Source organism: Vigna angularis, chromosome 2 (assembly GCF_016808095.1).
Source record: "Vigna angularis cultivar LongXiaoDou No.4 chromosome 2, ASM1680809v1, whole genome shotgun sequence".
NCBI lineage: Eukaryota > Viridiplantae > Streptophyta > Magnoliopsida > Fabales > Fabaceae > Vigna > Vigna angularis.
In genome coordinates this window covers 37,840,080-37,867,522 of record NC_068971.1, presented here as the reverse complement: position 1 = coordinate 37,867,522, position 27,443 = coordinate 37,840,080, and the positions used below count along the sequence as shown (strand labels likewise).

Genomic DNA, 27,443 nt, shown 5'->3' with positions numbered 1-27,443 from the left:
CTGGGCCTTGCGGGTCAGCATGGAAGCTGGGCTTTGCAAGCCAGTATGGGAAATGGGCTTTCTGGGCCAATGTGGAATCTGAGATTTTTCGGCCAATGTGGAAACTGGGCCTTGCGAACCAACATGGAAACTGGGCTTTGCAAGCCAGTATAGGAAATGGGCTTTTCTGGGCCAATGTGAAAATTGAGATTTTTCGGCCAATGTGGAAACTGGGCTTTTGTGGGCCAGTGTAGGAACTGGGCTTTTGTGGGCCATTGTAGGAACTGGGCTTTTGTGGGCCAGTGTAGGAACTGGGCTTTTGTGGGCCAGTGTAGGAACTGGGCTTTTTTAATTCTTATTTTTTTTTTTGACAACAAATTCCAAGAAAATCATGCTGATAATTTGGAAGACTGTACTAAAACACATTGTTAACAATTTGTATCTTTCACACTTATGCTGTTTTTTTTTTATTTGACAAATATATTACTGAAGGAGAATTATGCAATTTACGGAAAGAAATATTTTTGTATTTTTTTTTTGACAGAGAAGGACAATTGGACTCAAAGGGCTCCGAACCGATCCTTTCTTTTTTTGTTTTTTGTTTTTTTTTTGGTGTTTTTTTTACTTTCCGACACGGGAAAATCCAGATCAGATCGGACCTGAGGAGAAGTAACATAGAAGGAAGTTGGACTTACCAGGCACATTGACCCAATGTATCAGATGACCTGAGCCGTGTGAACTTGACACAAGAAGATGACAAAGAAAACATTTTTTTTAGTTTATGGAACAAGCTAAAAGAAATTCATTTTTTCATTTTTTGTTATGAGAGGATTTCACAAGATTGAACTAAAGAAAATTTTGCAACACTACTAGACTCAATGGGCCCAACACTATTCTTTTTACAACCATGACAAAATCTTCAGACAAGGGTCTGAATTCCTTTATTTTTATTTTTTGCACAAATACTTGTTCACACAAATGAAAAAGGGAAATTATGAATTGAAAACACAAAATCTACAGAAACATGAATTTTTTATTTTTCAAAAATTCAGATGCACCGGTTCAAGAGAAACCACATATGACAAAGGGGCCTAATGGGCTCAAAAACTGTTCATCTTTCATTCTCAGATTTTTTTTTTAACTACAAATTCAAAGAAAATCACACATGACAACTTGGAAGATTGTACTCTAAAGACATTGTTGAAAATTTGCACTTTGATACTTTTTGAGATTTTTGGATTGACTTTTATTTTACAAGACTACAAAGAAAACCAGGTCAAGCTTGGACCTGAAGAAAAATGAATGTAGATAGCGAGCCTAATGGGCCGGACAAACCCAATACCAAAGCGACTCAAAGAACTGAAATTGCTTTCTACATTTTTTTTTTGTTTTAAAGTGAAGTCTGACATTATGTGAAATTTATGAAACATGATGAGGGAAATATTTTTTATTTTATTTTATTTATTTATTTGAGAAAACAAAACTAAGGAAAACAATACACTGAAAATGGGCCCAAATGGGCTCAACGATAACTATTCCTACTATCACACTGAAAAAATTGAAATCTAACTTGAATTCGTTTTTTTTCTTTCTTTTTTTGACAAATCTCAGAATGATACATCATTCAACAGCAAAAATGTGAAAACAAAATATTTTTGACATATTTTCAAAAGAAGTAGACTCGAGAGAAAACCACGAAGGCCATTGGGCCTAATGGGCTCGAGCACTGTTCCCTTTTTTCAATATTTTTTATTTTTAGATTTATTCAGAATGTAGAAGAAGAAGGAATAAAATCAAACAAAATGGTGTGATGTGAAATTACAAATATGCCAAAATAATTCTTCACTCAAATTTGTATTTCAGAAGAATTGGGTTCAAAGAAGGTTAACATGACAATGAGGCCCAATGAACCTGAAAAATGTCCTTTATCATGCAAATGAAAAACAATTTTGAACACTTCAAATTTTACATCACTCCATTTATTATTTTTGAAAATTTTCTATTTATCACATTTTTTATATTTTGTTTTATTATTTTTTTGGTGAAATCGGATCATCTAAGAAGTCTCGTATTGGGCCGGATTGACCCAACAAAACCCTACCCGTTTTCAGATTTTCAAATTTTTTTTATTATTTATTTATTTTTACTCAGAAAGACCGAGACCGACACCAGACGGTTGCAGTGACCGGAACTGTAGTCACAGTGGAAAATTTCCGGCTATAAAATGGTTATCCCTTCGGGGTTGAGCGACATTTTCTGATCTGCCTATTCTCTCTCTATCCCTCTCTTTCTCCCTCTTCTCTCTCTTCTCTCTCTTCCTTGAGCGTCTGGATTTCTGCGAGGAGCCTCTGCCCCCATGTGCTTTCGGAGGCGTCCCAGTGCTGCGACGAGCCTCTGCAAGCCCTTCTGCTTCCGGGTAAGTGCTCGATCTCTTAGTCTTTCCTTCCTTCCTTCTTTGTTTTTTTTTCTTTCCTTCCCTTAAAGCTTTCCGATCTACTTTCCCTTCAACTTTCTGTTTATGCTTTTTCTTTTTTTCTGCTTTTCTTTTTCTTTTTTCGATTTCCCTACTTTCCTTACCCTCTTCCCTTTCTGTTTTTCTTTCTGCTTTCTCTTTTCGTTATGCTCTTATTTTACATCTTCACCTCTTTACTCGCACTTTTCATTACTTTGTCTTTTATTCTTCTCGCTCTTTACGTTCATGCACTTTACTTTTTTTTTACTTTTCGCTTTCTTTTCCTTATTTCCTGCTCGCTTCTTTATTTTTAGCTTTTATCCGCTTTCCTCTTCACCTTCTATTTTTCTTTCTTAACTTAAAAAAAACAAGAACACACTGTCTTAAACTAAGGGGTATATAGGCTGGAAACCAAACGTTAATCTCCCTTCGTTTGAAGGTATGGCAGAGACAATCGGGTAGAACAACGCCACGTACCCCATAAAAACAGAAAACTTAAAAAGAGAATTTGTATGAACTGGACATAGACAAGAAGATTTTATTTGTATGAACTGGACATGGACAATATGGACATAGATCCGTTTAGGACCCTTTGCGAGGACCGTGAAACAGATCTGAGACCAGACACTGAAATAACAAAGACCGACCGGACAAAATAAACCTAAAAGGAAGCAAAAGCACCGAACTAAGAATCTAAAAAAGAAAATTATGCTTTTGTTATGTTTTTGTTCTTTTTATTTTTTTTTTTATTTTTTTTAGAATACAGAGAGAGGAAGAATGAGTGAGTTGGAATCAGAGAGATACACCAGTCAGCGGTGGCGTCCTACAGAAGATCAGACCAAGATGATGACCAACATCTACAACTATGGGATCACACACCCAAGCAGAGCGCAAGTCGTCGAGATCGCGTCTCGACTCAGGACCTTCGCAGATGCCAGCGAATACAACGTGCACTGCTGGTTCAACAACCATGGCAATCGGGTCAGGCGCTGGCAAGCGGAGATAGACCCCACTGGCACTCTCTTTTCACAACTGCCGCTATACATGTATGGTAAGAATCCTGATCATGTCTCCATTTTCTTTTTACTCTTCCGTCTCTATTATTGACACAAATTTTTTTGTTGGAAGAATATGGCTGGGTAATTATGAGGGCGCCGAGGCTGCTGGACTTGTTCCCCGTTCCGATCATCATCGACGACGAAAGGGACGAACGCCAAATCCCTCTACCCATGCCTCTCGCATTCCGAACCAGAGCTCCCTCGACGGAGCTTTCCCTTAGACCACCACAACCAGCCCGAGAATATTTTCATTGATTTTTTTTATTTTAATATTATTTTTATTTTTTTTGTTTTTTATTTTGGACTGTAAGCTTAACGATCATCAGTGATCGAACCATGAACATCCTTATCTTGTTATTGTTATGTTTGTTTTTATTATTTTTTTTTATTTTGCTTTTTATTTTCGAATTTGTAACTTTGCACCTTTTTTGCTATATCAGCTTTTTCTCTTTTTTTTTTGCATTTTTATTTTATGATCGTTTCAGTATATTCAAATTGGTATCTTTGTTCAAAATTCTTCCCTCTGTCCTTACTGTAAAACTTGCTCAAACGATGAAATGAAATTAGATTTTTATGTTTTTTTTTATTATTCATTCAGTCTAAACAAAGATTCGAATCAAATAAACCTTTGAAACAATGAAGAAGAGGACCTAAAAAAAAAAATTTACAATGAGGAAAAAAATAACATCGAAAGATGAGAACTGAAGTAAAACTCAAAATTATTTGCATGAAACAACGAAGAAATGGGCTCAAGATAAGCCTCTGATGGAAAACAAGATGAAATACACGTTGACACGACTGTATGGATGGAAAACATGCCTCGCGAGAAAACAATTAAATTCGGGCAAATCTAACACTGCAACTTTGTTTTTTTATTATCAGTTTTGCTATTTTCGAACAACAGGAGTTTGGCAATTTGCAATAAAGACAAGCGACTCAAGATTTTTCCAATTTTTCGTTTTTATTTTTTTTTTATTTTTTTGTGAAACAAATTAAATAAAAAAAATGAAAAGAACAGACAACGCAGTTCAAAATCTCTAGTCAAAAATTATAAAGCTGTGAAAATATTGCCCCGGTATAATTTGGAAATTAACATGAAACAGAGTCAATAAGGCGATTCATCATTCAGAAATCCCCAAAATGCGAGACATAGGAATTCTTGGTCAACCATCGTAGGTTTTAGTCATCACATTCTTCATTTGTCTGATCAGTTTCTCACAGTAATTGAGGAATGTCTCGATCCCCTTAGGCGGGTCGGAGAGTGGCAATACAGACTCAGCATCAGCTAATATCTTAGAAACATCTTCAATGACTTCATTGATGAGGGAAGCTAATTGTGAGAGACTCCTCTTTCAACTCCTTTGTAACTCGTCCTTCTTCAACGACATAATCTTTCATATAGATCATTATTTACGGATGTCTCCTCTTTAGCTTGATGCTACATTTTTCCAACTTCTCAACTGCTGCTCCCATCTGCTGCTCAACACAACGAAGTTTTTTTGCTTCGGTAGGGAGGGATAACTCGATGATGCTACATTTCATTCCTCACAAGATAAAATGGCCATGGAAGAAGATGAAGAAACCAAGAGGAAGAAGGGAGTGTTCCCACGAGCCCTAGCAGCCCTCCAAGCTCTCCTCTGAGTGAGACGCTCCTCCACAGAACCAAAGACCGTAAACCCTTCGCATTTCTCGGTAAAATAGACACATCAGCAAAAGTCGCGCCCCGCGCCCCTTCTTTCTCGCGCCCGGGCGCGAGATTCTCTGGAAATAATGAAAGTGGACGAGCGTCCACTGAAATCTGGACGAGCGTCCTCTTCTCTAGCCTGGACGAGCGTCCTAAATCTTGGACGAGCACCCTCTTATCCCACTGGACGAACGCCCTCTTCTAGGCCGAGCGTCCATTTCTGTCTGGACGATCGTCCTTTCTAAGCGTTCTGGACGAACGTCCTCTTCTCACGTCATTTGGACGAGCGTCTTCTTCAAAACGAGCGTCCTCTTCCAAGCTCATTTTTTAGCTCCCTCAATGATATATAATCTGCGATCTATGCTGCCAAGGGACACACCATTTAACTTGTTCTTTGTTTAAACTTGCACAAAGTTACGCCCATTCATTTACTCTTTTCACATGTGGTTCACAAGGAACAGCCTAAGACAAGTGCAAAAGTGCCTAAAAGTCACTTCTTTTTCCAATGGTGACCCCTGTTCACCTGACTGAGTACCTGTGATGGACTTTCTGTACAAAATCCAATTTTCTCTCGGGTAATCGTTTACAGTGTCCTTGTAATCGATTATATACTGCAATAACTCGTCCATGGGGTACAGGGAATTTAAGGCGTCTCCAGTTTCACGGGAAATGAACCACAAATACAACACTGGTAGACAACATAACATCTTTCCCCCTTTAAGTTCGTAACAACGATTAAGGGTCCCATAAACTTTAGCCAGGTATATTGCCCGATTTAGTTGTATAGAGCTTTGGCCTCAAGACGTGCATTTAATATTTTCCCAAATTCTTCCCCTCTGACAAACTCACCAAATTCTTATACCCCTTGACTCAAATTCCATGTTAATTTCCATTTTTACCATAAGGATTTAATCATACATTTATAATTTCTCGACTAGAATCCACAAAATGTGACAAGACTATAAAAAAAATGAGCTAAGAAAGAAGGAAAAAGCATAAAGAAAAAAAAATGTATAAAGAGACATGATGATATATACAAGGTGCGTGATTTTTATTAAGCAAACATGAGGGTTACAGGAATACACATTTCTCCCTTTTGTGCCTTATCAAAGGTTGAATGACAAAAGTTCTAAGGCCAAATATATGCACTCACAAGGATAGCTTCCTAATGCTTAAATCAGGCCACCAGAGCTATGGCTCTTTTCAGTGTTTCTCCACAACAGTCAGAGTAATCAACTAGATGTGGAGACACAAATGAAGAGAACAGACTCTAGCTGGAGTTCTCACGATAGCCAAACAGGAAGTACATCCCAGAGTGACACCGCTACACAACCCCTCTATTTCTAAGTTGCGCTCAGACCCGGGTATAGGGCCTCACTCATGATATGCATATTGTGTGGAGGGAGATTATGATGTAAAACAAACAATTGCAAAAATAAACACAGATAAGTAGAAACAATTATTTCAAACATAAATAAAAATTAAAAGAAACTCACATGCAATTATTCCAAATATCAAACATAGATAAGGAAAAAGGGAATAAAAACACAAAGAAAAACCACATCGAATTTGCTTATCTAATTAAATGGCCTGACTCTCTTCATTTCCCCAGTGGAGTCGCCATCTGTCGCAACCGGAATCGCGACGGGACGACGATCCGAAAAAATAAAAACGGAATTTTGAAAAAAAAAAAATATTTTGGAGTCGCCACCATAGTTTATTCTGGAAAACTACGGAAAAACCATAAAATGATAAGGCATGGTCTGCGAAAATGAGATTCTAAGTTCGGGAGTCGGTTACGTGTAGGGAAGGTATTAGCACCCTACAACGCCTGCCTTAAGGCAGTACCTTTAATTAAACATGCAAATATGATGTGGTTTTCAAAATGTTTAACTTTCCCTTAAAATAAAACTCTAAAGAAACAAACAATATTTTTTTTGTTTTTTGGGCCCGACAAGGATTGACCTTGCTCCTACGTATTCTCATTCAGAATGAGAAATCAGGGTTCTGTAGTTCATTTAGAAACTGTTTGAGAAATTTGTTTGAAAACTTGTTATGGATAATTTGGATTTTTGGGAGAATGAGCCTGACAAGGACTGGCCTTGCTCCTACGTATCTCCACTTTTGATGGAGAATCAAGGATCACGTAGTTCTGCAAGGCGATATTGTTTGTATTTTTGAGAAAAAGTGATGTTTTTTAATTTTTGATGATTTCACATTTTTTTGTATTTTTATGAAACAAATAGGAAAGGTTTTTAGCACAAGGACGATGCGTGCGATCACACATGTGCCTAAACCTTTTAAAACATATTTTGTTATCATTTGAGGAAAAGGAAAGGTTTTTAGCACAAGGACGATGCGTGCGATCACACATGTGCCTAAACCTTTGAAATATACTTTTATTTAAGAAAGAGAAAAGGTTTTTAGCACAAGGACGATGCGTGCGATCACACATATGCCTAGACCTTTAAAACATATTTTTGATAGTTTTTAGAAGAGAGAAAAGGTTTTTGGCACAAGGACGATGCGTGCGATCACACATGTGCCTAAACCTTTAAAACGTATTTTTGGCGTTTTTGGAGGAAGAGAAAAGTTTTTTGGCACAAGGACGATGCGTGCGATCACACATGTGCCTAAACCTTTTAAAACGTATTTTTTTAATTTTTAAATTATCTTTTAATTTTGTAATTTTCTTTTTGTCTTTTGTTTTATTTTTATTTTTATTTTTTAATTAATTTTTTTTTTATGAACAAATTTGACAAAACATAAGATACAAATACATAACCACATATGAAAATAAAACAATCAAGTAAAAAAAAATATATTAAAGAGCATAAAACAAAATAACCAATAAGCATAAAGGTGTAGAGATAAAAACCAGAGGTGTGCGGAGTAAAATTGGAGTTCCCTTAGTTGGGCCAAAATCCTTCTTCTCCTTTGCATCTGCCAGGGGTGTAAGGATGAAATTTGGAGGCATCATTGAGTATTTGCTTATCAGGCCCAATTCCCTTCTTCTTCTTTTTCTTTTTTTATTTTATTGGTAGAAGGGCTTAAAGCCGAACTGGGCGGGGGTGCAGGATATAATCCAGGGGTGCAAAAGGGGAAATTTTATTTTTATTTGTAAATATATTATATATTTTTTAAGTGAAAGCAGGATCAGAGGCAAAGGCCCAGGCCTTTTCGTTCCTTGTCTCAGGAAACCCTTAGGGGTTCTTCCATTTTTTACCTTTACTGAAACCCAGGATCTCCTTCTCTCTTCTGCCTGGCATCCTCGCCGCCACTGCCACCGGTGACTGCATCACCACTTCTGCGAGCAAGCTTCCGCGCCACCACCTCTTCCGCGGCGCCGCTGCCTTCCCGTCTAGCTCTTCGCTGCCAGTTGCGGCCAAAGACACCGTCAGTGCAATAATCGTCGCCACAGACCCTGCCGGTTGCCACCTCCAAAACAGACCAGCCATCGCGATAGAGATAGCCACCGCTTCCTCGATCTCGTCTGCTCCCTTAGCCACCGGCAACCCAGGACGCCACCTTCTCTTCTTCGCGCGCGAGGGAGAAACTCTCCTTCGTGAATCGCCTCCCAGGCGAGCTCGGCCACCGCGCCGGCCAGGGCTCCGGCTAGCATCACCGGTCGTCGCCAGGGTTGCCTCCGGTCACCACCTCGACGTCTCCTTTTCTTCTTCGCGCGCCAGCAGGAACACTTCTTCTTCTTCTTCGTTGCTCTAGGGATAGAGACACCGTGCTCCTTCATGTCACGACTCCACCACCACGACCAAATTCATCCTCCGTCATTGGCGCATGACTCCTTCCTCTCCCTTTCTTTCTTTCTCTCTATCTCTGTTCTGCTGTGGATTGATGATCAAATTTGGGGTCTTTTTTTTCTCTGTTTAATTGATGTATGAATTATATGTGTTTTGATCTGATTTAAATTTCTGAAAATGAAGAAGTATGTGGTTGTATGTGAGGGCTGAAGGATAAAGATGTTGAACTGAGCCACGTTCATGAATGGGTAATACAAGTTTTGTGTGTTGAGATGGGTTGATGTGATGGTGATATCCGACGAGCGAATGGGGAAGGATTTTGGTTTTGCAGTTAATGGTGTAGTCAATGATGGATGATGGGTGAAGATTGAACAGGATGCTGATTTGGGGAAGTGAAAAAAAAAGAAGTGGTTGGGGTGGTTACGGGTGTTGGGGATGATTACGGGTATTGGAGATAAGGAACTTAGGAGTGAAAAGGAAGTGTGGATGGCATGGTTACGGGTGAGAGGTGGAGAGTAGTGTGTTACGGGTGTTGGATCTTGGAGGTGGTTACGGATGAGAGGAGCAGAGGGAGCCAGTGCCCCTCGGCTGTGGTCACCCCCCCTTTTCGAAGGCTTCACTCCTTAAATTGCCAGTAAACTGCAAATTGTCGACAATCCTTATTGGATGATTGACTATCGGCAGCTCTCATTGGAGGATTGTGGGAATAATTTGGTAGAGATAATGGGAGGGTTGGTGAAGTGGGAAACATTAGTGGAAGTTTGTTAAGGTGGTGGTGAATGGAGCACTGGAGGTTGGTGATGGTGAGTATCATTACTGGGCCTTGGAGCGATGGGTGATCGGGACGAGCGGCAGAAAGGGTAAAAGCTGGACGAGCGTTGATTTGGACGAGCGGTCGCACAAGGCAAAGAACGAGCGTTTAAAACCGAACGCTGGAAGAAAATAAACACTTAAAGTACGAACGCTGAAAGCGAACGTTCAAATGAAGACCGAACGTTCACTAACACATAACATCAAAACCGAACGTTCACTAAGAATAAACATGACCGAACGCTATTTGCTGAACACCACAATGGGCCGATCGTCCAAAACCGAACGCTGAAGACATATATCGTTGAGCCCGAACGTTCATCAAATCATTATGACCGAACGGTTAAAGATGAGGACGAACGTCCTAAAGAACCGCAATGCCGAACGGTTGAACAAGGCAAAGGACGAACGGTCGAATAAGGGCAAGGACGAACGGTCACATAAAGGCCAGGACGAACGTTCGTACTAGGCATATGACGAACGCTCAAAACCGAACGCTCGGAGAAAATAAGCACGAACGCTGAACACAAATATCATGGAGACCGAACGATCATCAAAACATTATGACCGAACGGTTGAAGATGGGGACGAACGTCCTAAAGAACCGAAATGCCGAACGGCTGAACAGTGCAAAAAGGACGAACGGTCGCATAAGGGCGAGGACGAACGGTCACATAAGGCGAGGACGAACGGTCACATAAAGGCGAGGACGAACGTTCGCACTAGGCATATGACGAGCGCTCAAAACCGATCGCTCGCTGAACACAAATACTATGGAGACCGAACGTTCATCAAAACATTATGACCGAACGGTTGAAGATGAGGACGAACGTCCTAAAGAACCGAAATGCCGAACGGCTGAACAGTGCAAAAGGACGAACGGTCGCATAAGGGCGAGGACGAACGGTCACATAAAGGCGAGGACGAACGTTTTTTCTTCCCCTCTTTTTATTATTTTTTTTATTTTTTATTTTTATTTTATTTTTTTTTATTATTTGTTTTTTACTCTCTTTTTTTATTTTTATTTGACATTCATGATGAAAATAAAATAAATCTATTGGTCAATCCGGACGAAATTGGGTGTTGACACCATTTTAGGACGAGCGCTCAATATAAAACCGAACACCCTATTTGAACGAGCGCTCATTATAAAACCGAGCACCCTTAAGGACGAACGCTCAGTGTGAGACCGAGCACCAATTAGTGCGAGCGTTCATTATGAACCGAACGCCAAACAGAACGAGCGTTCAATATAATACTGAACACCAATTAGGACGAACGCTCAGTTCAAAACCGAACACCCTTTACGACGAGCGTTCGGTATAAGACCGAACACTCCTAAGTACGAACGTCAGGTGTGAGACCGAACGTTTAATAACTTAAAGTAACAGAATTGATAAATATACTAAGGGACTTTTGAAGAAGTGTTTACGAACGGGAAATATACTCTTTTGTATACATATATATAGAAGAATGCATTTTATCAAAAATACCATATACAACAGTGCTTGGCCGAACGCTCAAGCAAAGAATTTTAGTGTGAGGACTTGTTGAGACCTCGGCAAGCGTACCGGATCGTTCAAGTAATAAATCAGTAAGTCCGAATATCGTTTCCCAAGAGATTTGTTATGTTTCACTAATTGTTAAAGTTTACTAATTTAGCGATTAATAAACGTAATTTAGTAACACAGATGAATTTTAGCATGCAGATGAAAGTAAAGTGGTAAAAACAGTCTACTTAAAGTTCACTGGGGTTGAAATTCAAGTTCATCACTCCGGTAATTTTCTACTAACATAATTCCTCAAAATTAAGCATCGACATCCTAGGCGCATGCAGTCATGATTCCCCAGAGACAGTTCTTAATCATTCAAACTAAATTGCTAATTCCTTAGCTAATTCAATTATCAGATTTGCCTTAAACACAATGTCACAGATGACTAAAAATTCCCTCCTATGTCTAGGACTCGAAATCCTTTAGCAGTTCTATGCTAGGTCCGCGGTCTCATACATTTCCCAATGATTTAACCGTTCAAATAGCTCAGATTTCCATCAAAAGCATGAAAAATAAAGATAGAACACAAAGAGTTTCAGAAATTTACTCTCAACCCCAGTGAAATGGAGTTTTAGCTACACATATACAACATAGAAGAGAGAAATGATGGATTGGATGGTGGAAATTGGAGTTTTTCCACCATGGAAGCCCCTTGGAGCAGCTGCAGCAGCGTCCCTGGTCTCCTCCCCGTTCCAGATCCCCCTTCTGCAACTGCCTCTGGATTCTGATATAAAGAAGGGTACAATAATTGAGTCACGGGTCATCTCTGGACGAGCGTCCAAATTCTGGAAGAGCGGCCCAATTCTGGACCAGCGGCCCAATTCTGGACGAGCGGCCCAATTATGGACGAGCGTCCAAAGTCGCTGGACGAGCGCTGGACGAGCGTCCTCACTCTGGACGAGCGTCCTCTGCCAGCTGGGCGAGCGTCATCTGCCCCTCTGGACGAGCGTCCTCTGGTTGATGGGCGAGCGTCCTCTGCCGCTCCTGACGAGCGTCCTCTGCCTCTTCTGCCGGACGAGCGCTCTATTTTCTGGACGAGAATCCGGACGAGCGCCCTGGACGAGCGTCCTCTGCTGTGCTGGACGAGCTTCCTCTGGCTATGAAACGAGCGTGCGCTAGCTATATGACGAGCGTCCGCTCATTTGCGACGAGCGTCCCATTTCTTCTAAGTGGCGCCCGAGGCCCCTTTTTATCTCGCGCCCGGGCGCGAACCTCTCGGCAAATTCGCGCCCGGGCACCCTTTTTCTCGCGCCCGGGCGTGAACCTCTCGGCAAAACTGCGCCTATGAGTGTGGTCCAAGTCTTTTATGGTATCCAATCCTTATTTTTCATCAAAATAAACAACAAAAGCATCAAAAACATTTAAACAGTCAAAATTATACTTATATTAACAATTATACACTTTTCATGAGAATTAACACTAAAACTTACTCAAAAGCACAACAATTTAAGCAACAAAAACAAGTAAAGTTTACACCTATCAGGACGCTCGTCCTCGACTAGAATTCTACCCAGATGACAGAATCTCATTTCCAATATGTTTGCCAAGAAAACCGAACGGTCGATGACCGTTCAGTAGCGAACGCATGCTATCAAAATCCACTTCCACATTTCATACGACCCATAACATTAAAATCTCATGTATTTCATGAATATCATCAACGAACGTCCATGCATGTCAGTCACAGTAAACATCATACATTATACCCATGCAGCAAATAACGATCGTTCATACAATTCATACATATCATACATCATGCATTAATTTCATGCAATTGAATAACGAACGTTCACACACATACATCAAACCAGTTAAATTAAATAAGCTTCCCCTTACCTGGAAATGACCGTCCACAAACGCACACAATTACTCCTTCCCACTACAAATCCCCCGCTCGTCAACGCTCGTTAAACCAAGCTACAATGAACGAACCCCAGACACCATCAGATCTACCCCTCGTTAAGAATGGTGATCAACGTACGCACACAAAACTGGTTTTGCATACCAGTAAGACGAACGATAGAGGGGAAGGACGAACTTACCAGTTCAGTTTCTCCAGACGAACGTTTCCCCTGGAAGCCCTTGACGCCGTACGTCCTTCTACGGTGCTGGAATACAGAATGGAGGAGATGAAATGGGTGTTTTCTTAGAGAGAAGTGCAGAGAACGTAGAGAGAAGGAGGAGAGAATTGAGTTCTCAGCAATGAAAATGGTGGAGTGTGTGGAGGGTGGAGAATATTTCAGAAACTCTCAGATCCAGCTTTCCACCCTGCCAGCGCACGTCCGCACTCTGCCGACGCACTTCCACTAACGCTTCTGACAGCCACGCCGGACGCACGTTCTGCACCTCTGATTTCTGACTGCCCATGCTGAACGGTCGTCCACTCAGCGGTCGCCACGTGGTTTCCACTTCCGATTCCTGACTCAGCTCCACGTGCGTCCGCGAGCGTCTGTTAGTGGGTGTCAGACGCTGCTGTCGTCCATGTGCGTCGCTGAGGTGGCGCGCTCGGCGCTCGCCACGTGGACTCCACCAACGCTCGTCATTCATTTTTTTTTTTTTTAATGAGGCCTTACAATGTCAGAAGATTAATTTTTCTTTCTTGCTCGAATAGGTGCTCCTTTATATAAAAAAAATTATATTTCAACGAACTAGGTGAAAATACATTATTAGCATTTTTTACATATAACATAAGAGGTTGGAGTCATTTGTCACATTAAGTTACGTTTAAAAATCAAATTAAATTCTAGGACATTTGTGATTTAATTGTTATTATAATTTTAACTATATAAAGATTAAAGTGATTAAATTATATGTTAATAATTAAAAATGAAAATGAAAACTATATAATTAATAATTCAAAATATAATTTTATACTATAACTGATTGGTATATATATTCCAAAAATCATAGTCTAAATACTAATTTGGATCAGCTTTATGCAAGTTCAACTATCTAACGATAACCACACATTAACTATAAATTTGCAAACAAAAGATCGAGATCGAGATCAAGAATTTTTGTAATGTTGTACTTGGAATAAGAGGCTTGAAAAGATTCACTCCAACTCTAAACCAAAAATCAAATTACGACAGAAAAATGTTTAAACCATAAATCAAATTACGGCAGTAACATATAACAGAAAGCTTTTCTTTTCTTTATTGCTGAATGATCTATTTGGATACTAAGAAAACTTCACGTTCACAGTATCTAAGACTAAAACCTAACAATTATGTAGCTAAATTTCGGTCCACCCTTCCCGTCTGGTGCGTAATACATTTGGAATTTGCATGTACGGTGATGAAGGAAGCAGGATCTTTGAGCTTTGCACGAAACGCTGGCTCTGAAAAAGGGCTTACAAAAGCTCAACAACAAGGGCAGATGCACCACCTCCTCCGTTGCAAATGCCACCGACTCCGTACTTCCCATTCTTCTGCTTCAATACCTGTAGTATATAACTTTTCGATTAACTGAATCCAAAAACAACATTCAATATTATGGAAAGACCGAACATGCTACTCTATATTATAAAATAACAAAGTTTTGAACAGAACATATACCCCCAAAAGCGTCACCAGAATGCGAGCACCACTGCAACCGAGAGGATGACCCAGTGCAACAGCTCCACCATGTACATTTACTTTTTCCTGCAAAATAATAGTTACTTGAGTGAAAGGAATAAATGGCAGGGTACACCCATTAATGATCGCGGTTAAGTTAAATTATGGATTATAGAAAAACATCTAACATGTTCAGCACTATGCAAAGATGGGTTTGAAGCCTACGACAGCATACATTCTTTAAGATAATTAGAGATACGGCCATTAATGGCCACAATAATGTTAAATTATGGGTTGTAGACAAATTGTAGCATGCTCTGCACTATGCAAAGAGGGATTCGGGACCTACAACAGCATCCACTCTTCAAGACAGTCAACAGAAAACACTATAGGATTACAACTTTCACTCGATGACCCAGAGAAGAACTTACCGAATTTAGTCCAAGAAGTTTTTGGTTTGCAAGAGCCACAACCTATGGACAATAATATGAACAGTTAAAATCTATAGCATCATGAATTGAAAAAGTACTACAATTCAGCAGTAATTCCTACCGCAAAAGCTTCATTAATTTCATAAAAGTCAATTTGTGAAGCCTCCAACCCTGCATTGGAAATGGCTTTGGGAATGGCAAGGGATGGAGCTGTCGTAAATAACTCTGGTTCCTGCACAGCCCAAACTTATGAGTATGAAATTATACTAATAATATAACAAATGCTAGAAATAGTGTGAATACCGGAATCGTTTTCTCTATTTCTTATTTCTTATGGTCTGAAGATGTAGTTCATATTTAAAATATATTTCATGTACCTGAGCAGCGTCAGCAAATCCAGTGATTTTTGCAATAACTTGAAGCCCAAGCTTCAGTGCTTTCTCTCCACTCACCAAAACTAATGCAGCAGCACCATCACTGTTGGAAAGAGCATTTTCATTTTTATTAAAATATTAAACTAATGATGGGTGCTAATTATCATTTGAGAATTTAAATTAATGATAAATGAATACACAAAGAAACATATAAAATATTAAATATGTCTGAATACAACTCTAACTGAATCACTTGTGGCTCAAAGATAATATAGGCAAAAAAACTTGTCTTCCTGACGACATTCTTTGCTATCTATTCTAACAGGAGAACGAGGCAGATTTACAAGCATTGTTCATCCCCATACTACCCCTTGGTCCAACACACATAAGAGATTTATATAGTGGAAAGTCCATTTTTTATAAGAATAAGATAAGCAAATTTTAACCATACAACAATATATGGATGGACCATACAACCATATGGATGGTCAGTATTAAAAGTTTTTAAGTTCACATAACAAATTAAAAAAGTCATTTGACAGTTTAAATCTACTCACATGACTAGGGGGACTTTTAAATTTTTATCATTCATAATAACATCAAATGGTGAGTAAGTAGCATCCAAATCGTTAAACATTAAAAAAATGAGCAAATTTTGATAACATATTAACCTTATGCTAGAAGCATTGCCAGCAGTAACAGAACCTCCAGTCTCCTTGAAACTTGGACGAAGTTTGCGTAACTTGGCAGCATCAAACTGGCATAGAAAAAGGAAAATATAACAATATATTAACTTGTATTCGACAGCCAGTATAAACAAATCTATTGACTATAAACTTACTAAATTTTTGGAGCTAGAAGCTGTATAAAAGTTTTGTTTATGAGAAGAAAAAAAAAAACTTTAAATTCCAATCCCAGCTCCTGATTAATTGTTTACCTTAATAGACCTGGACATATTCACAATATTATCCAATATTCATATAACTCATGCTTAGAAAACCTATGGCGTTCAAACATATTTCAGACTCATGAAACTGGGAATCTTATTAGATAAACAAGTGTTTTTGTAGGCTAAACTACTATTCATACAAGTATTACCATGTTTCAACTTATTTATGCGGTTACCTTTCCTATGCCTTCATCCCTATCAACAACTGTTGAAGGTTTTCCCCTTCCACCAGAGACTTCAACTGGAACAATTTCCCATTTAAAGGCACCACTATCTTGGGCAGCAATTCCACGTTCAAAACTTTGAATCGCATAGTTGTCCTAAGGGAAAAACAGAGACATCACAAAAATTTATTACAATAATCCTGCTAAAATCTTTCTAAAAAGACAATAATCCTAAATACCTGGTCATCTCTTGTAAATGCATGGTTATCTGCGCATAGCTCAGCACACACTCCCATCCCAACATCCTTATAGACATCCCATAACCCATCTTTCAACATCCCATCAACAAGTGAATCATGCCCGAGGCGCGATCCTTTCCTGAAGTTTTACTACTGCATCAGTTTCTGCCACAACTAGAACAAATCTTAAAGAGAGTCAAATTAAATGCAATATTGACCTTGCTTCAGCCAGGTACTTAGGTACATTAGACATGCTTTCCATACCACCAGCCACAACAACATCATTTGTGCCTAATTGAATACTCTGGGCTGCAAGCATTGTAGCTGCAATAGCCAGAACAAATTTAATGTCCTTTTTCTATATTTTAAAAACATAAAATGATACAAATAGAATTCTCTTAATAATAAACCCACCTTTCATTCCCGATGCACAAACTTTGTTAACAGTAGTGCAGACTACTGAATTGGGTATTCCTGCTCCGAGAGCAGCTTGTCTTGCAGGAGCTTGCCCCAAATTAGCACTTAGAACATTTCCGAAAATTACTTCTTCCACAAGGGATGGATCAACATTAGCCCTTTTAAGAGCAGCTGCGTATCAATGAAAAAAACATGTAAACTGAAGGAGTTTGCAGCAGTTTTTATTTCTGTTTTGAATAATATCTTCGTTTACCAAGTCTTTAGGGATATTTGCTAATTTTTCTCATTCCTGTAACCACTACTAGCTTTATTTTCGGTGGGTGGTTTTTAATTGTTTAGAAACTGTCATTTGGCTATTTAAAGCTACATTTACCATTAATAATAGGTGAGTCAATTTTCTCTGCATCAGTGCATTTACAATCTTAATTACTAACATCTGGTATCAGAGCCCCCCCCACTGGGCCTGATACATCAAAGCAGCAGTCTTTGAAGTTTTGCACTAGCAAAAAAAATGACTACCGAAGGGAGCTTTGTCCAGCCAGCCATCCCACGTTTTGATGGTCATTATGACCATTGGAGCATGTTAATGGAAAATTTCCTTCGATCTAAAGAGTATTGGGATCTCATCGAACCTGGTTATGTAATTCCAGCAAGCGGAACCGTACAAACTGAAGCACAACAAAAGAAGCAAGATGAGATGCGACTGAAAGATTTGAAAGTCAAAAACTATCTCTTTCAAGCTATTGACCGAACTGTTCTCGACACCATACTCAAGAAAGACACTTCTAAAGAGATATGGGATGCTATGAAGAAAAAGTTTGAAGGCAATGCAAGGGTAAAAAGATCTCATCTTCAAGCTCTCCGCAGAGAATTTGAAGTTCTTGAGATGAAATCTGGTGAAGTAGTGACAGAGTATTTCTCTAGGGTCATGACAGTGGCCAACAAAATGCGAACTTATGGTGAAGTTATGTCAGACGTTAAAGTGGTTGAAAAAATTCTCCGTTCTTTAACTGAGAAGTTTGATTACATTGTATGTTCCATTGAGGAGTCCAAAGACATAGATAATCTTTCTGTTGATGAGTTACAAAGCTCACTAATAGTACATGAACAGAAGTTTCGTAGACACAAAGATGAGGAACAAGCCTTAAAAGTGACCTTTGAAGAGGAAAGAAGTCATAGTCGAGGTGGCTACAGAGGAAGAGGAAGAGGACGGGGAAGAGGTAGAACAACCTTCAACAAGGCGGCTGTAGAGTGCTACCAATGCCATCAACTTGGACATTTTCGTTATGAATGTCCTCGGAACAAAGAAGCAAATTATGCAGAGGTTTATGATGAAGAAGAAGAGCTACTTTTGATGTCTTATGTGGAGTTTCCTGAGACTAAAGGAAAAGATGTTTGGTTTCTTAATTCTGGATGTTCTAATCACATGTGTGGTGATTCTGCTATGTTCCATGAGTTTGATGCAAACTTTCGACACTCGGTAAAATTGGGAAACAACACGAAGATGACAGTGATGGGAAAAGGAAGCATCAAGTTACTGGTAGATGGAGTAAACTTTGTTGTCAGTGAAGTTTACTATATTCCAGAATTGCGAAATAATCTTTTAAGCATAGGGCAATTACAAGAGAAAGGCTTGACCATTTTGATCAAGGGAGGAATGTGCAAAATATTTCATCCAGAGAAAGGCTTGATAATTCAGACCAACATGAGTGCCAACAGGATGTTTTTCTTGCTGCCCCAATCTTGTACTTTCCATCAAACAAATTCTGACCAGTGCCTTCATACACACACTCAAAATCTATCTCATCTTTGGCACCGAAGGTATGGGCATTTAAGCTATAGTGGCTTACGGACATTATTGAGCAAGAACATGGTACAAGGACTTCCTCAACTCTCTATGTCAACAGTAATCTGCAGTGACTGTCTTAATGGAAAGCAACATCGTGACTCCATTCCAAAACAAAGTAATTGGAGAGCAAGTCAAAAGCTAGAACTTATCCATGCAGATATATGTGGTCCCATCTCTCCAACATCTAATAGTAATAAAAGGTATCTTCTACTATTCATTGATGATTATAGTAGAAAAGCATGGGTATATTTTTTGGCAGAAAAATCAGAAGCGTTACATTCCTTCAAATGTTTTAAGATTATGGTTGAGAAAGAGATTGACATGTCTATTAAGTGTTTACGCACAGACAGAGGGGGAGAATTTCATTCAACAGAGTTCCATGATTTCTGCAAACAAAATGGGATCAAAAGACAATTGACCACTGCTTATACTCCACAACAGAACGGAGTCGCCGAAAGGAAAAACAGAACAGTGATGAACATGGTTCGTTCCATGCTATCTGATAAAAATATTCCCAAGTCTTTTTGGCCAGAGGCAGTGAACTGGACCATTTATGTCCTAAATAGATCTCCTACATTAGTTGTGAAAGATGTTACACCGCAAGAATCATGGAGTGGAATGAAACCCTCGGTTGCTCACTTTCGGGTCTTTGGATGTGTAGCCCATATGCACGTTCCAGAAGCAAGAAGAACGAAACTCGATAATAGAAGCATCACTTGTGTGCTGTTGGGAATCAGTGAGGAATCTAAAGGCTATAGGTTATTTGATCCCATAGCTAAAAGAATTCTCATAAGTAAAGATGTTATTTTTGAGGAAGACAAACAATGGGATTGGGATGGAACACAACCTGTACCAGATTTAGAATGGAATGGTGATGCAGAAATAAGATGATGCAGAAGTAGATGATGCAGAAGTAGATGATGCAGAAGTAGATGATGCAGAATTAGATGATGCAGAATTAGATGCAGGTGAGAATGCAAGAAATGATGTTACATAAATAAATGCAGAAAACAATACTGAAGATCGAGTACGAGTATCAAGAAATAGGCAACCTCCTACATGGATGGATGATTATGTTCCTGGAGAAGGTCTATCGGAGGATGAGACCCATATGGCATTAATGGTGTCAAATGACCCCACATGTTTTGAGGAAGCTGTGAAAAATCCAAATTGGCGATGGGCTATGGATGAAGAAATCAAATCCATAAAAAAGAATCAAACATGGACACTCACTACACTACCTATTGGAGCTAAAATAATTGGAGTGAAATGGGTCTACAAAATCAAATACAATGAACATGGCAAGATTGATAAGTACAAGGCTAGATTAGTGGCCAAGGGGTATTCTCAAAAACATGGAATTGACTACACAGAAGTTTATGCACCAGTGGCAAGGATGGATACAGTAAGAATGATTATTGCTCTAGCTGCACATAAAAATTGGCAAATTTTCCAGCTAGATGTTAAGTCGGCTTTCCTTCATGGTGACCTTAATGAGGATGTTTATGTGGAGCAACCAAAAGGGTATGAAATAAAGGGTAGCGAGCATTTGGTTTATAAGTTGCATAAAGCTTTGTATGGCTTAAAACAAGCCCCGCGAGCTTGGTTCAGTCGAATTGAAGCTCATTTCATTAGTGAAGGATTTCAGCGGTGTGACAGCGACCAAACATTATTCACCAAGAGAAACAAAGAAGGAAAAATTATCATTGTAAGTATTTACGTTGATGATTTAATTTTTACTGGTAATGATGAAGTCATGATGTCTGAGTTTAAAAGCTCTATGTTAAGAGAATTTGATATGTCTGACTTGGGAAAGATGAGATTTTTCCTTGGGATTGAGGTGCTACAAAGACCTGATGGTATTTATATATGTCAAAGAAAATATGCATTAGAAGTTTTGAGCAGGTTTGGTATGTTGGAAAGTAATCATGTAGGCACGCCAATTGTCCCAGGTTTCAAAATGAGCACAGATGGAACCAAGAATTTTGTTGATGAAACTTATTATAAGCAGTTGGTTGGAAGTTTGTTGTATCTCACTGCCACAAGACCTGATATGATGTTTGTTACATGTCTCATAAGTAGATATATGGCAAAACCACTAGATATTCACCTGCGAGCAGCTAAAAGAGCCTTACGATACTTGAAAGGAACTGTAAATTATGGGATTTTTTATAAGACAGCAGAAAGTGGTGAGCTATTAGCTTTCACAGACAGTGACTATGCAGGGGATATGGAAGATAGGAAGAGTACATCTGGGTATGTATTTTTAATGGGGTCAGGTGCTGTCTCATGGTGTTCCAAAAAACAACCTATTGTAACTTTATCAACCACGGAAGCAGAATTTGTAGCTGCTGCTGTTTGTGCTTGTCAAGGAGTTTGGATGAGAAGAATCTTAAAGGAGTTGGGTCATTCTTATGAAAATTGTATAACTATGATGTGTGATAACAACTCAACCATTAAATTGTCAAAGAATCCTGTTATGCACGGCCGCAGCAAGCACATTGATGTAAGGTTCCATTTCTTGAGAAATCTTACTAAGGAAGGTGCAATTGAATTAGTTCATTGCAAGAGTCAAGATCAATTGGCTGATATAATGACCAAGCCATTGAAGATGGAAGTTTTTCAGAAGCTTCGGAGGTTGCTGGGAGTGTGTGATCTGTCTGATATAATTTCTGATATAAACTAATTGTTTTATAACATTTAGTTTAAGGGAGGAAATGAAGGAGTTTGCAGCAGTTTTTATTTCTGTTTTGAATAATATCTTCGTTTACCAAGTCTTTAGGGATATTTGCTACTTTTTCTCATTCCTGTAACCACTACTAGCTTTATTTTCGGTGGGTGGTTTTTAATTGTTTAGAAACTGTCATTTGGCTATTTAAAGCTACATTTACCATTAATAATAGGTGAGTCAATTTTCTCTGCATCAGTGCATTTACAATCTTAATTACTAACATAAAAATGACAAGATCAAATGCAATGTAATGAGCACTGAAATATGGTTCCATAGTTACCTTCAATGGCTATAGAGCCTAGCTTAGTGGCAGATAGAGATGACAGAGTACCAAGAAATCCACCCATCGGCGTACGTGCAACACCAACAATGCAAACATCTACAGAAATCAAACATAGAAGATCAACTAACGCTTTAATTTTTATTTATTTTTCTTTCTTTATGATTGTGCCTGACGGATCAAACGAACTGTTTTACAGAGGAAACTTTACGAGGTGAAATAAAGGGAATATAAACAGCGCGATACATCAATATACTCTAATTCGAAAGTGTAAGTAGGTAATCCAAAATATTTTATGAACGACCTCGGGGTTTTATGTAATCTGAAGGAGCTGCAGCTGCTGGCGCCATTGATAGATGAAAACGGAGTCTGAAATCCAAAACATTAAATACGGAGAGATTTAGGCTTAATTAGAAAACGAAGATACATAATATTTGTGAACTGATTTCAAGTACGGAGGATACAAGAATCAACAAAACTGATTATCAAAGCACGAATCAACCTCTTAACAGTTAAAGATTCGGAAATTGGAAAATACGAAAAAGCAGAGCGAGATTGTACGACTGCTCCTCGTTCGTTGTTTTCGTATGCAAGCAAATAATATGCAATGAAAGATGACGATGAGAGAAGCGAGGGGGAAATGGAGATCTAGGAGAGAATCAGGAGTAAAAAATAAACGATGAAGAAACAGATAAAAGCTGATGCATGCATCAAATGGATCTGAAGAAAATTGAGGAAAGAAAGTTTGGAATATACCTTTGTTAGCTGTGTTTGTTGTTTGGTGGAAGGAGCAGTGAGAAGACGAAAGAGGAGTGGGGAGCGAATGAAAATGGGTGATGCGTGAGCTTATATATGGCGTGGTGGAAAACGCCACGAGTTACACGCGCCTTTCAATGCATACTATTGCTTAACGTGTTACTGGACAAGGCCAAGCACAACCCAATCGCTCTTATCTTCTTAACATTCTCATTCATCAACTTCAACTCTGATCCAAATGAGTGTTAGGTAGTAACCAATAATTATAATAATAATAATAATTATTATTATTATTTTTATTATTTTTATTATTATTAACTCAAATTCATTATTAGTGTGATACATTTAAAAAACATTATTATTAGAATAATAATATGAAAAGTTATTAAGAGTGTGTTAAGGTTGATTACGTTGCGATGTTACAAACCGAGGTAATATATTGTTAATATTATGATGATTAGGGTGTGCGAAAATGCAAGATAGAAAAAATTGATTTTGATACTTTTTGTTTTGGTAAGTAATTAATTTGTAACATGAAACAAAGACATTACAATAATGGTTTATTAAAAATAATTAATTTAAGGTAATTTGGTGTTCAAGAATGATTTAAGTGGAGAGTTTGATAAATTAAAGACTGTTATTGCATATAAAATTTAAAATGCGACCCATGCGATGCACACTTATTACTTTTTTAATTTCCGTAAAAGGACACACATGCAACCTTAGTCCACCTACCAAAATATTAAACAATTTATTTTTAAAACACATAATCTTATTCAAATTAATATATCTCAACTTAATAGAAAATATGTAAAATTTGATCAAATTTATTTATAATATAAATAAAAAACGATTTAGTTTAAAAAAGATGCATGCATGTTACATAGATGTGGATGGAGGGCATGGTACAGATAGAAAGCTTCACATGTCTTCTTTCCACGGTGGAAACTTAATTTGACTATAGGGTAAAATATTTTTTAAATGAATGACTCATTTTTTTCTCCCTTCCTTGTGGGTTTATACGAGGTTTAATTGAATGATTGATTTTTATTATCTACATTGATTTTAATCAAGATTTTATGATAGTAATCGACTTGACTTAGATGATTTCTTTTTAATTGACCATAAGTTAAGCTTTTCCAAATTAATTTTTATAAATTGATACTGACCACTTTAAGCAAAACTTGTTTGATCGATTCATCTAAATAATCATTGTAGGTTGATTTCTTAGATAATTCTTGATCAATCATTCTTATCAAACAATATAATCGTTTGATTACATAATGATCATGACTAACAATTATAGTATAATTAAGTTAATAATAATAATAACAAATCAACCTCTTAATATTAATTAATATATAATTATATCGTTATAGATCTACATAAAGATAAAATGTAAAATTTGACTTATACATACATACACACATAATATATATTATTACATTAATTGTTAATCCATCAATCATACACTAATTATCATTAGATAATATTTTATAGGTACCTTTAAAAATAGAATAACTAATGACCCATTAACAATTTTTAATGATGACAAACAAATTATAATTTAGTTTCTGGTTTTGAAAATAATTAATTTTCTATTAATCCCCGGTCTCGTAATATCTTTAAAGTATTGATTAATGAATTATTGTTTTTTTCTTTATCAACTACATTATTATTACTATACTTCACTTTAAAGAAAAACATTAAATGGCTTTTTTGAATTTTTAACACAAACGCTACTCTCTCGATAAAAAAATTACCTTTTATTTTCCATATTGTGAATATAAACACAAATAAAAAATACTTAAAAAATGAAAACCTCATGGTGATGAGCACTATTACTTATTAAAAATATTCAATTTGGTATAGGAAGAAAGGAAAATATAAATAATGAAGTGAAAAAAAACACATAAGGTAATTAAAAATAGATAAGATGTAGAATAAAAAATATTTAATTTAAGACAGTGAGTTTGAGTATGAATAAGTAAGAATTACAATACGAAGTTGTCTATTGAAGTTAAATTTAAACTTAAAAACAATACAAATAGCGTTAGATTACAAAAGAAGATAAACACCTAATAAGTGTAGAAATAAAAATATAAAGAGAATGATTTAAAACGAGTAACAAAGGAAATTTTGAACTAGTTTTTAATTAGATTAAGAGTGAAATTAAAATTAAGAAATATATTTAGTAGAAATAATTCATTTAAGAATAATTTCTAATAATAATTTGATTGAAAACTGTTTCTAAAAGTGCTACAACTTAAAAAGATATCCACGTCTATGCTCTTAAAGTTTATTTAAAGCATAAAAGTATTATTTCTTTACTATAATTTATATTTTTCACCATTAAGAAATGTTATACATCCGACCACTGGAGTTGGGAGAGCCATTCGACCCAAGAAGTTGTCTCCCAAGTTTATCGGATCTTATCAAATCTTGAGGAAGATCGGACCAGTCGCGTACGAGTTGTCCTTACCGCCTCAGCTATCCAACCTGCATCCAGTCTTTCACGTTTCTCAACTCCGAAAGTACATAGCCGACCCTTATCACATACTGAAGTTGGAAGATATTCGTCTTTGTCAAGACCGTACGTTGGAGATGCAACCTGTTAGAGTTGAAGATAGCAACACCAAGTACTACAAGGGTAAAGCTGTCAGATTGGTGAAAGTCGCCTGGGACGAGAAGACGGGCGACTCTACATGGGAAGTGGAGGATGCCATGAAAGATTTGTATCCCCATCTGTTCGAGCCTCAGTCTTAATTTTCGAGGACGAAAACTTTTGTAGTTGGAGAGAATGTCAGGCCTCGGAAAAAAAAACGTGCGTCAGTGGAGTCCACGTGGCAATCGCAGAACGAGCCACCTTAGGCGCGCACGTGGAGACAGCAGCGCCTGTCGGACGCCAGGTGTCGCACTTGGAGGTGAGTCAGAAACGTTAGTGGGGAGCAACTGCCAGGGTGTGAACGTGCGTCCGGCGGTAATGGAAAACACGTGGCAACCTCAGAGTGGACGACCGTCCGGCATGGGCTGACAGGAGCGTAGTGGAGTGCGCTGGCAGAGTGGGGACGTGCGCTGTCAGATTGGGAATGTGGCTGCCAGACTGGACGTGCGCTGGACGGGGGTGGAAACAAATCTGAGATTCTGAACTTATTCTCCACTCCCTCTGCACGCACCTCCCTGCTTCATTTCTGAGAATTCCTTTCTCTCCTCCTTCTCTCTACACTCTCTGCACCTTCTCTCTAAGTGTGCACCCGTTTCATCTCCTCCATCAGTATTCTGACACCGTTGAAGGACGCTCGGCGTCAAGGACTTCCAGAGAAGACGTTCGGTTGGTGAAGCTGGACTGGTAAGTCCTTCCCCGCTCTCTGTCGTTCGTTTTACTGACATGCAAACCCAGTTCTGAGTTCGTACGTTGATTTCCATTCCCAAAAATGGGTAGATCTGATAGTGTCGGGGTTCGTTGTGTAGTTGGATTAACGAGCGTTGACGAGTAGAATCTGTAAGTGGAGAAGTGTCTTTGTGCGTCTGTGAACGTTCGGTCATCTAAGAGGTAAGGGAAGCTTATTTAATTTAACTGTTTTGGTGTATGCTGTGTGAACGTTCGTTATTTAACTGCATGAAAATAATGCATGATGGATGATATGAATGAATGGTATGAACGTTCGTTATTTGACTGTATGGGTATAATGCATGATATTTAATGTGACTGAAGTACATGAACGTTCGTTATTTTGGTGAAATGAGATATATGAACTTACATGAGATGGTCTGTATGAAATGTGGAAGTTGATGTTGATATGAACGCATGAAATTATGAGATTTGCATAATGAGAAATGAACTGGAAATGTAAATGAATATTGAATAAGAACTTTCCCTATCATATTATACGTTCGTTGCTGAACGGTCCTTGACCGTTCGGTTTTTCTGATGAAAATAGCGGAAGTGGGATTCTTTCATTTGGATAGATCCCTTGTTGAGGACGAGTGTCCTCGTGTCTAAAAACTATGCTTGAGCGTTCGGCCAAGCACTATTGTATATGGTATCCTTTGTTAAATTCTGTTCTTTTATATATATATATATATATATATATATATATATATATATATATATATATATATATATATATATATTCAGGGAATAGTATATTTCCCGTCCATAAACACTTCTTCGAAAGCCTCTTAGTATATTTATCAAATTCTGTTATTGTTAGGTTATTAACGTTCGGTCTCACACCTGACGTTCGTACTGAGGAACGTTCGGTCTTATACTGAGCGTTCGTTCTAAATGGTGCTCGATCTTATACTGAGCGTTCGTCCTAAATGGTGCTCGGTCTTATACTGAGCGCTCGCTCTAAATGGTGCTCGGTCTTACAACTGAGCGCTCGCTCTAAATGGTGCT

At 38.2% G+C, this 27,443-nt stretch overlaps 1 protein-coding gene and 1 long non-coding RNA gene across 3 annotated transcripts; both read right to left on the bottom strand.

The window, feature by feature from the left end:
* Positions 1-11,598: 11,598 nt before the first annotated feature.
* Positions 11,599-13,590, bottom strand: LOC108321220 (uncharacterized). The gene is made up of 3 exons (XR_001831468.2): positions 13,337-13,590; positions 13,131-13,211; positions 11,599-12,613 (listed from the first exon to the last, which is right to left on the bottom strand). It is a non-coding gene; the product is annotated as an uncharacterized LOC108321220 (long non-coding RNA).
* Positions 13,591-14,361: 771 nt separating this feature from the next.
* On the bottom strand, positions 14,362-23,250 carry LOC108321224 (acetyl-CoA acetyltransferase, cytosolic 1). Of its 2 annotated transcripts, none has more exons than XM_017552916.2 (13): positions 23,042-23,250; positions 22,590-22,654; positions 22,286-22,384; positions 17,423-17,596; positions 17,227-17,332; positions 17,009-17,147; positions 16,782-16,925; positions 16,328-16,413; positions 15,660-15,759; positions 15,404-15,514; positions 15,283-15,324; positions 14,852-14,938; positions 14,362-14,736 (listed from the first exon to the last, which is right to left on the bottom strand). In XM_017552916.2, exons 2-13 carry the CDS (start codon positions 22,633-22,635, stop codon positions 14,647-14,649), a joined length of 1,224 nt encoding a protein of 407 aa, XP_017408405.2. In that variant the 5' UTR covers positions 22,636-22,654; positions 23,042-23,250; the 3' UTR covers positions 14,362-14,646. The 2 variants fall into 2 exon arrangements, with proteins under 2 accessions (XP_017408405.2, XP_052728835.1); XM_052872875.1 differs by lacking the exon at positions 23,042-23,250 and adding an exon at positions 22,788-22,941.
* Between the last annotated feature and the right edge of the window lie 4,193 nt (positions 23,251-27,443).